Source organism: Chinchilla lanigera, unplaced genomic scaffold (assembly GCF_000276665.1).
Source record: "Chinchilla lanigera isolate Chin_1 unplaced genomic scaffold, ChiLan1.0 scaffold00088, whole genome shotgun sequence".
Lineage (NCBI taxonomy): Eukaryota > Metazoa > Chordata > Mammalia > Rodentia > Chinchillidae > Chinchilla > Chinchilla lanigera.
In genome coordinates, this window is record NW_004955489.1 from 4,545,054 (window position 1) to 4,556,049 (window position 10,996).

Here is a 10,996-nt window from a genome sequence, read left to right on the forward strand (position 1 = left end):
TTTTTTGGTTTTTCTCCGGTACCGGGAACCGAACTCACGACCTTGCGCTTGCCAGGCAGGCGCTTTGCCACTGAGCTAAATCCCCAGCCCCTGCCAGTGGAATATTTATTTTAAAATTTATCACATGTAGGACAGAAAATATTCCAAAATGTGTGATTTAGGCTGAAAATATTCTCCATACATGAACTTCAAATGAGGTGACAAAAAGGCCTATGCAAACACTGCGTGTGAATACTATGAGGTACAGTAAAATACAAACTTGGAGGAAATTTTATAACTATATTGCATTAATTTTAAAACTGAAAAGATTGAAAAATAAACATTCAGTGAAGGAATCTAGAAAGGGATCAAACAGAAAATGTAAAAAGAACTAATAACAGTAGAAAATATTTTAAAACTAGAAAATATTAAAAATAGGTAACTGAAAATAAAATGTACAACCTTATAGAAAGTCCTATCAATGAAAACAGTACACAGTATGGCCACATTAGAAAATGTAATGTGCATCTTCCAGTCATACATTTTAAACTCTAGAAGAAATGGATGAGTTTTGACCAAATTTACTTTAGAAGTGGTGCAAAACTGAGATAAACTAATAATCATAGAAAAAAAATGAAGAACTATCTAATCCTGCAAACAAGTATCAGGACAAAGTGGTTTTCTTGGTGTTGCCAACAGTTTAAGGAGCAGTTTGCATCTCAGTTACTTACACTGTAGAAACAGAAAAAAATAAAATAAGTTCATTCAAAAGGGGTACATAATCCTGACATCAAATCAGGAAAAGGGTACCATACAAAGAAAAACCGAAATGAGAGTTTCCCAACCACTAGGTCTTGGCACATTTGTGTCTTGTGGCTGGGATTTATATATACTGTGATGTTTAGCTCCTAAGGCTTTTAGGCAGCCAAGCGATGCCTGGGAAGTCAGTTGCCTCTGTCCTGCACAACCTTAATTTGCCCCAGAATGCCACGATATACCAAAAGTAAGAAGGCACTTCAATAGGCACTCATTAACACAGAATTTTATATGCTAAATGAAATAATCACATATGGAAACATCACTCTCAAGTAAGTTTTACTCTAGTAATATAAGAATGGCTCAACGTTAGGTAATTGACTGCATTAGTGGATTAAAGAAAATAACCATATTATCATCCTGATATTATCTTGGCAGAAGCCAGACAAGACATCTTAATAAAACTTCATATTCATTCCTCATAAAATCGTAAGATGATCAGGAAAAGAAGGGTATTTCCTTCGCTTGAAAAAAGGGTATGCATCAGCAACAGTGGCAGCTATTAGAGTGAAACAATGAAGAATTTCTACTATAGAAAAACTGAGGAAGGCTGGTGGCCCACTCTTTATTGATTAATATAATATGCACTGTCTTAAAAGTCATGAAATCTTTATCAATATGCTAAAAGTAAAACCTTAGATGCAAACAATAGCAAATAGAAAGACAAGTGCTTTGTTATTTACAACTAATATGACTGGGCACATAGGAATTGAAAATAACCTACTGAAGAAAAGTGATTAGAGCTAGAAACAGTTTAATACAATGCCTGGATAGAAGATAAATATTAAAAAACCAATAGCTTTTTTATAAAAGATTGGTAATGAATTTAAAAATAAGGTTGCAGCACCATCAACAACAGCCAAGACGTGCAGTCCATCAAGGCATAAATGGATAAGCAAAATGTGGTAGCGTATACAATGGCATATACACAGACATAAAACATGAATGAAATCCTGTCATTTGCAGCAACCTGGATGGAACTGGAGGTCATTATGTTAAGTAACATAATTCAGGCACAGAAGGACAAGTACCACATGATCTCACTCGTGTGGAATATACGAAAGTTAACTGCATATTACATCAACAGAAGAATGGTAGTTACTGGAACTGGAGAGATAGGGGACAAGGAAGAGATAGGGAGAGGTTTATGAGTGGGTACTAAGTTATAGTTAGAGGGAGAAATCATTCCCAATGTCTATAGCACTGTAAAGTGACTATACTCTACAATAATTTATTACACTTTATTATACATTTCAAAATAACTAAAAGAATCCAGAAGTTCCCTACACATAGAAATGATATATACTTGAGTAAATGCGAATGCCAATTACCCTTATGTAACCACTATATGCTACATGGTTGTACCAAAGTATCTTATCAAAATCCACAAATACGTAGAAATATTATGTTGCAATTAAAAATCTATATATAATAAAAATGGAGTACCATTCACAATGGAGCAATTGCAGCTGTAAAATAACAAAGAAAAAGCTTAACAACTGTGTAATTTCTATGTAAGAACTAGGGAAAAATTAAATAAATTGAGAAATACACTATGTTTCCAGATGCAAAACTCGCTATGTTAAATATGGTAATTTGTAATATGCTACTGAGAAAGTCTGGGGCATTTCCAAGGGATATTTTTAATTGAAGTTGATTCTAAGACTTACCTAGAATAAAAGAAAATGGACAAAAACAGCTGAGAATATTCTGGAACAGAAGATGAAAAATGAAGAAAGAGCAATGTTATTATATTTCAAAATATAATACTACAATAATTAAAGCAGGGAAATATTAGCTCCATAATAGACAAATACTATCAATGGGAGAGAGAGGAAACATACCTATATAAGCTCATGATAAATTAGTATGGAAACAATCCCATTGAATAAGTTAGCAATCAGGCTACATCTTCTTAAAAAATGAAATTATATTCCTAGGTTCCATCATACACAGATGTACAAAGGGAAACCAATTCCTCAGAGATTAATGTATTAACTACTAAGGATATATAAATATTAGAAGGAAACATCAAATATTTTTATAACTTTGGTGATGCAGAAGCCTACCTAAGTAGTATGCAACAAAAGGAAGTAATTATTTTAACAACTTCAAGTGCTTGTCTACATAATTAAATGGTTTTTGGCAAGTACAATCATAAATAAATATAAAACACAAATGACAAACATTTGTAATATATACTGGACACAGGATATCAACTCTAATATCCATAGATAACAATTAATAATTAATAATTCAAAATTAATTCAAATTAATAATTAATTCAAATTAATAACAATTCAAAACACAACTCAGCAAAAGATTAGGCAACAGATAGTCACAAACTATATCAAAGGAGAAATGGAAATAACTAATACTAAATATATTAAGAGATGCTAAATTTTCGTAGTTAATAAGAGGGAATGATTGAAAGATATGATTGTATTTTTCCATTAGAAATGTCAAACATTAAAAGAATCATAGTGTCCAGCATACCAGGAAGGCAATTTAGTTCAAACATTTTGACTTAGACATTCTATTTCTAATGTACTAGCTTATAAAAATATTTGTGAAGGTGCAAAAAAATAGATTTGAAAGGACACTTTTTGTAGGACTATCTACAATAGTAACAAACTATTAACAACCTACAATCAATTATTATATGGAAAGAAATGAATAAATGGTACAGTACGTACTACTATGAAATATCCTATCCTGCTTTTACAATGACTTTCTATTGAGCAGGAAAAAGAAAGTTGTACAATAATAGGTATAGAATGATTTCATTTTGTAAAACACATCACATACACATTAACAGAAAAAAGCACTAGGAATATACAAAGCAAATAAATAATCATGGTTAATTCTGTCCACTGGGATTAGGAGGGGAATATTTTCTATTTTTACTTAATAAACTACTGCCTTTCTACTGTTCACAATAAGCATGTATTTTTTAACAATAAATAAAAGCTTACCATATAATATTTGGACTTTCTGTAGAAAAATTATATATATATATATATAAAATATACAGATATAGAAGGAAACAGAAAAAAGAAATTTGAAATCTCTTTAAACAGAGGTAATTATTAAAGCATGTCAATACTCTTCAGACATTGTGAGGCATTTCAAATATATGTTATATCTCATTCTATATAATTCTGGGTTGGCTTCTGAATACAATATTACATTTCCTTATATTAAAAACATTTTAAAATTAAACTGATCTTTTTAAATTTCAAAAATATTACATGTTCAAAATAGAAACGATAGAAAACGGAGTCAAAAGAGAATAGAAGTCACGTTTTCTTACTACGTACAAATAAAGTCCAGTACACAGAATTAAACTGTGCACACCATCTCACTCATTCATGCATGATCCTCTATTTTTATCCATTATTGGGTTTTTAAATTTAATTTCAATAATCAATAAATTATAAAATAATCAATAATGAGATTTTAATGAAATAGTGACATCCAAACACTCATGCAAATGACTCAAGCACTAGAATAACAATAGTGTAAAACCATTTATGTGATCTTCCCTATTCTGAACCTTCTTTCTCAACACCAATGGCCATTATCCTCAATTTTTTATTGATATTCATTTCCTTTTTATTAACTTAATTGTACCCATACATTTGTAGCCTAAATAATATAGCAATTAGTTTGACATGTTTGGGAATATAAAAAGGATATCTTATAATATGTGCTCCTTAGGGATTTTGTGTTTTAAGTTAGCCTTCTAGAAGTAAAGTTTAACTCCTATCATTATGTGTAGAACAAGTACATTCATTTCACTTCTATATAGTATTCCATTTTGTAAATATATTATAATTTATTCATTTTCTATTTCAAAGCTTTCTACTAACATTTTAGTGCATATGTTTTGGCTATTTTTCTGAGGCTATTTATATAGTTTCCTTTCTACAAAACATGATAATGCATTCTATGATGTGACCTATTCCTCTCACTCATGAGACCTTGTGATCATATTCCTTTATCAGTAAGTATTCTTCTATGATATAAATTTAAATGGTTGGAACATATACAACCACATTGTTATAATTTTTAACCACTCCCAATTATTGAACACTTGGATTGCTTGTAATGTTTTGCTATGATAAGCAGTGTGTGGTATTTGCCCTTCAGCTTAGTAATTCTGTTTTGCTATTGATGCTAAATAAATCTGAACAAATTTAAACACAATAATATATTAGGTCACCATGTAGGATGATGTGGTTTTTGTTCTTCACGACTTATACAATGTATGTATTCATCACAGCAAGTTTGTATAATATCAAATTTAAAGGAAAAAAAAAGACATGGAGTAAAGAAATTGTATGTTAAAATTATAACAGTTGTACAGTTACTGCCATGGAAAGTTACTCACAATTTACTGCTAAGTTAAAGACATAGATCAAATGGTAGAAGGATTCCATTTTGGAAAAGAAAATAGACATAACTAAGCAAGAGTCTAAAACAAACACCAAACTCTTTGCAGTGGTTATTTCTGAGCACTGAGATTATTTTAAAATTTCATTTTTTCACTTTGTTCTTTATATTTTGAAATATTTTAATGATAAAAAAGGATTGCTTGTATGATAAAAAGATCAATAATTAGTTTTTGCACAATTATTGCCCATTTTGCTTGAATAGAAAATACCGGTACACTGTAAAAAATTGGGTAAAAGTACTAAGAATATAAAGAAGAAAACAACAGCACATATAATCCTGCTCAGCCAGTGATAAGTAGTTAACAATCTCCAGTCTGTTTACTTCTAGTCATTTGTCCTTGGTTATGTATTTAAAAACAGTTGAAACCACATTTTATATCGTCATGTATGTGGACTTTCCACCTAACATTGTGTGATGACCATACCATAAATATTTTAATGGAATAAAATTACATTGTATGTGAATAGCACATTTACTTAATCATTCCTTTAAAGATAGACTCAGGTTTTTCTGTTATTTGCTACCAAATAAGTATATGAGGAACATTTTTTGTGTAAATTATCCACATTTTAAGTAGCTGTCTTGGATAGATTCCTTGAAGTGAAAATGCTGAGTTAAGAGTACAGTACGAACATTTTTATATTCCTTGATTAAGACAGACTAGAGCAATAGGAAAAATACAGTACAACACCTGGATCCCACACTCATTGTCATTATTCTAATTAGGTAAAACTGACAGAAAAACAATCTGCTGTATCTAAGTTACAAGTTTGTTTTTATAACCAAATGACAGACACAACCTTCAGAGTCACCATGAGTGTTACTTCCTCAAGAACGCTTTCCTTGACTTTCTAAACCCTCATGGGTTCTACTCATATTTTTCCTGAATGTTCTTACCACAATTAATGAATAATTGTTCAATTATTTGCACATTGTCTTTACACCCTCCAGTTGATTTTAAGCTCCATTATAACAAGCCTGGCACACAGTTGGCACTCAATAAATATTTGTTGAATGGATGGATGGAGAAATGAAGTGATGGCACTATGTAAGCTGTAATTCAGAAGGAATTACTATTCTAATTATTATTGTTTTGATTCCTTTTTATTATACTGTAGATGATTCTAGACCTTTAGAAATTCCTTCCCTAAGTATAACTTCATTGTGTGGCTTTAATGTTGTTCATCCCACTCACAGGCATGAGTACATTGCTGGAAGTGCCTGATGGAAGCTGAGACTTAGAGAACCAAGCAGTTAGTTCTCTAGATCAACATGCTAGGATTTAAGGATATGTAGTTACCATTAGTTGAATACAAGGCAGTGGTCAGGAACCCATGGAAGTCACTGATATGTGTAGAACCAGTTGGATCCTGGAGGTCAAAAACAAACTAACAATAAACCGTTTGGACAGTAAGGCTCGAATTGGGAACATCAGTGATAAAGGATTGAAGTGGGTGGGAAAGTTAAATTCCAAGCACCAGTACTCAAAGCATAAAGCTGTGAACGTGATTCTAAACCCAGGGGTGTGTGAAGTGAGTATTCCTTCATATTCTTCCTGTCAAACCTAAATGTGGTATCAGGAAGCAATAGCACCTACTTCCATATACATGAACAAAGAAGTGGCAATAGCTGCTTGAAAAATAAAAGCTTTGAATATGAATAGGTTCTAGTAGTGAGAGGATAAACAAGATCATTTGTATATATGATTTTATATTTAAAACACGATATAGGACCAATCAACTTTAGATCTCATAATTCTCAATAGCAGGAATTATATAATATAGTGATTAAGAACATGGACTCTGGAAACAGGTTAGCAGGGTTTAAATCCCAGCTCTATTATTTATTAGTTGTGTCATTTGGATACATTATTTCAACTCAGTGTGTCAGTTTCCTCATCTGCAAAATGGGGATAATGATAACACCTACTTTTTTTTGATAACACCTACTTTAATGGATGATTGTGAAGACTGAATGAGTTAATGTATGTAAGGATCTTAGAACAGTGCCTGGACACAGCAAATGCTATTTATTATTATTATTATTATCATTATTATTATTATTACACATAAGAACAAGTAAAAAGTGATGTTATTTAAACATCAAATATAAATACACTGTATGTGAATTTTACGTAAAATAATCGTCTCCAAATGTAAATTTTTCTCATAGAAATAAAATTTCACTTACACCTAAGCATAGTATACTTTAAAAACTATAAGCATTGAAAAGTTGTAAAATTTACTGCAACAACCTATTCATTCTATAAAGCATTTTACTGAGCATGATTTTAAAAAGTTGTAGAGAATAAACACAAATTTTCTAGTACCAAAAAACACAATTAAATTACAGTTGATCTGTAAAATCTGGCCTGTAAGAAGGAATGTCCTATCAAATTTTTGAAGCTAATTATACTAGAAGCAGGAATATGAGAGATGGCAACATCCCTGTGGAAAGATCTGAGCATGGGAAAGCTTGGACAGCAGAAGACTAGATTTGGAAAATCCTTCACCTGGGGAAAGGTTGTAAGACCTGGACTATAGAATAAATTTGAATACCTGGATATTGTAGACAGTGGAAGACCTGGATATGAGAAGGCCGGTACAGTGGAGACGTTGGAAGACGTGGATTTTGAGCCTGCTGATAGAAGGCTGAGTAGCTGTAGGAAGAGCTGAAGATGCTGGAAGATATGGAGGTGGCGGAAGACGAGCAGATGCTGGAAGCCCTGGAGATGCTGGAAGCCCTGGAGGTGTAGGAAGACATGGATTTGGTGGAAGGCATGGCTTCACTGGAAGACAGATTTTCTGGAAGACACGGCTTTGTTCGAAGACATGGATTTTCTGGAAGACGTAGCTTTGTTGGAAGACATAGGAAGGCTGGAAAATACAAAAATGACAGAAGGCATGGATTTGTTGGAAGACGTGGATTTTCTGGAAGACATGGATATTCCGGAAGCTATGGATCTGATGGAAGACATGGCTTTTTTGGAAGACGTGGATTTTCTGGGAGACCCGAATTCTCCGGAAGACCTGGATTGTTTTGGAAGACACTGATTTGCTGGAAGACTGGAAGGTTTACGGAAGACACGAATTTTCTGGAAGATGTAGATTTTTCTGGAAGACTCGAATCTTCAGGAAGACACATTGGCTGGAAGACCTGGAGATTTCTGGAAGACATGAGTTTTCTGGAAGACATGCCTTTATTGGAAGAGCTGGATTTAGTGGAAGATACAGATTTTGTCTGGAAGACACAGCTTCACTGGAAGACTTGAGTTGGTGGAAGACATAGGTTATCTGGAAGACCTGGATTTTTCTGGAAGCATGCATTAACTGGAAGACTTAGATTTGGTGGAAGACATAGATTTTTCTGGAAGACGTGGGCTGGCTGGAAGACCTGGATTTCTTTCTGGAAGACAGTGAACAACTAGAAGACATGGATTTTTCTAGAAGACTGGAATTAATTGGAAGACTTGGAGTTGGTGGAAGACACAGATTTTCCTGGAAGACACAGACTCACAGGAAGACCCTGAAATTGTTGGAAGACATGAATTTTTCTGGAAGACATGGATTTTCCTGGAAGGTCTGGATTTCCTAGTGGAAGACAGGATTTACTGGAAGACATGCAGGATCACGGAAGACATTAATTTTCCGGAAGACATAGATTTCCTGGCAGACGTGGATTTTCTGGAAGATCAGGATTGTCTGGAAGATCTTGAGGTTGTTGGAAGACTTTGAGTTGCTGGAAGATCTTGACACTGGCGCCATTGGAAACCCTGGACATTGGAAACATTGGAAGCACAGGATGTTGGAAGCATTGCAAGTCTTGTAATTTGGAAACATTGTTTACTCTGGACATTACAGATTTTGGATACTCTGAACACTGGGATACTGAGTGCATGAAGTGACAGACTCTAGAAGCCCTGGGTACTACAGGCATTGCAAATTCTTTACCTTGGAGCCCCTGAGAATTGGTGGATGTCAGAAATAGAGGACCCAGACATTTAGAACTCATAATAACAGAAGGCCCAGATATTGGGAGACACTGGAAAACCTGAATATTGATATATTCCTGTCAAAAGACATAAAATTTATAAGAAGTAAGTTTTAGTGATGCTGGGATTCAAGGAAACTGGCAAATATGGATATTATGAGATCTAGTTATTAAGATAGCTGAATGTTAAGAGACCTAGTCAATTCAGACACTGGGGATATTAGAACATGTGAATGTTGGTAGACCAAGTCCTTGGAGATATTGAAACACTTGAACTGATAATTTTAAAAATGACACTGTAAAATCAGGATGGAGGAGACTTTGAAAGATATTGGAAATGAATTTTATAGATATTATAAGATATTAGACAAATTATACTTTGACATTATAAAATACATAGACTCTAGAAGAACTGTGTATGAGAAATATTGAAGAATTGGAACAGTAGAAGATTTGAAAGTTAGAACTCTGAAACCTGAAAGACAAACCCTGGACCTTGAAGACTAATGGAGGTACTGGAAGTCCTAGACAGTGTCTCACAGTCTCAATCAACTAGCCTTCTGGGCATTTATGGGTTAACAAAGAATAAGCAGTATGTAGGCTAGAAGAAATATTTGGCTCTATATAAGGTTTAAGCAAATATTTTCTGTGAAAGATCACATAGTAAATATTTAACAGTCTGAAAGCTATATGGTGTCTGTTGCAACTGCTCACCTCTGCTATTTTTCTACAGCCATAGATAATTACTAGATGATTAGAGATGACTGCGTTGCAATAAAATCTTATTTAAAAAGTAGCAATTGGGTTGGGTTTGGCCTGTGGCCCTTCATTTAACAAGCCCTCATCTGGCTGCCAAATCTAGAGTATGGTAAACTTAAGTACATTCCAGGTTAGCATTCATATGCACGAGAACAGAGAGCACTTCGTGTGCTATGATGATAATGAGAGGATGAGGCTGGCAAGAATGTAAGAATGGAGTTTAGAACTTTGGGCATTTATTTCAGGTTCCCATATAAGAAACCTTATATTTGGAACCAAAACTCAGTAAGTTGCATTCAGAAGCTCAACTAAGATGGCTGAGAGTCTGTAAAGATAAAATAGGGTTAATGTAGCAGGCTGGAGGCTTAAGAAAAGAGTGGGAGAACACTCCTCCCCATTGGGCATATTTGGAGGGGAACAAGAAAGAGATTATAACTTGTTAGGATTACCTCAGGCATCTCGGTTTTAGGTAATACACAGAATTTCTGTTCTTACACACAAAAGCGTAAGTGGCAAGTGTAAGGGATCAAAGTTGACCTACAGGCTAAAGGTTCTCAGTATTTACATAAGGCTGAAGAACACAAGGGACCATCAAATACAGTACACAAAAGAGGACACAGGCAACAAAATTGGTAAGGTACACTGGGACTGGGCCATGATTTAAAGATCAAGCACTGGAATATATAGATGATGGGCAGTCATTGAAGGTTTCAGAAGAAGGCAATATCTGGATGAGAACTGTATACAGGGAAAGTTAGTCAAGCAGCTAAGCCTTGAAAATATATATATATTATATATATATATCATATACTAAAAGGTAACATACTTAAAGTGATACTAGTACGCGGTAGTGAGGGGTTGACTGAGGCAGTGACAGTTCTGTTGCTCAGCTGTCACAGCGCAAGAGTTATGATAAATACTCCGAATTCTAAACATTACTACTTTAAAATACTCAGATGCCATCACAAGTATGAGAAATACCAAGAATTTCAGA

At 33.8% G+C, this 10,996-nt stretch overlaps 1 protein-coding gene across 1 annotated transcript in view; it reads left to right on the forward strand.

The window, feature by feature from the left end:
* Nucleotides 1-8,679, forward strand: part of Cdr1 (cerebellar degeneration-related protein 1, 34kDa) — a 24,153-nt gene extending 15,474 nt beyond the window's left edge. Inside the window, 2 exon segments of the mRNA XM_013504456.1 lie at nucleotides 8,009-8,049; nucleotides 8,051-8,679. Coding sequence (XP_013359910.1) covers nucleotides 8,009-8,049; nucleotides 8,051-8,306 — 297 coding nt within the window. The 3' untranslated portion in view covers nucleotides 8,307-8,679.
* The last annotated feature ends 2,317 nt before the right edge of the window (nucleotides 8,680-10,996 follow it).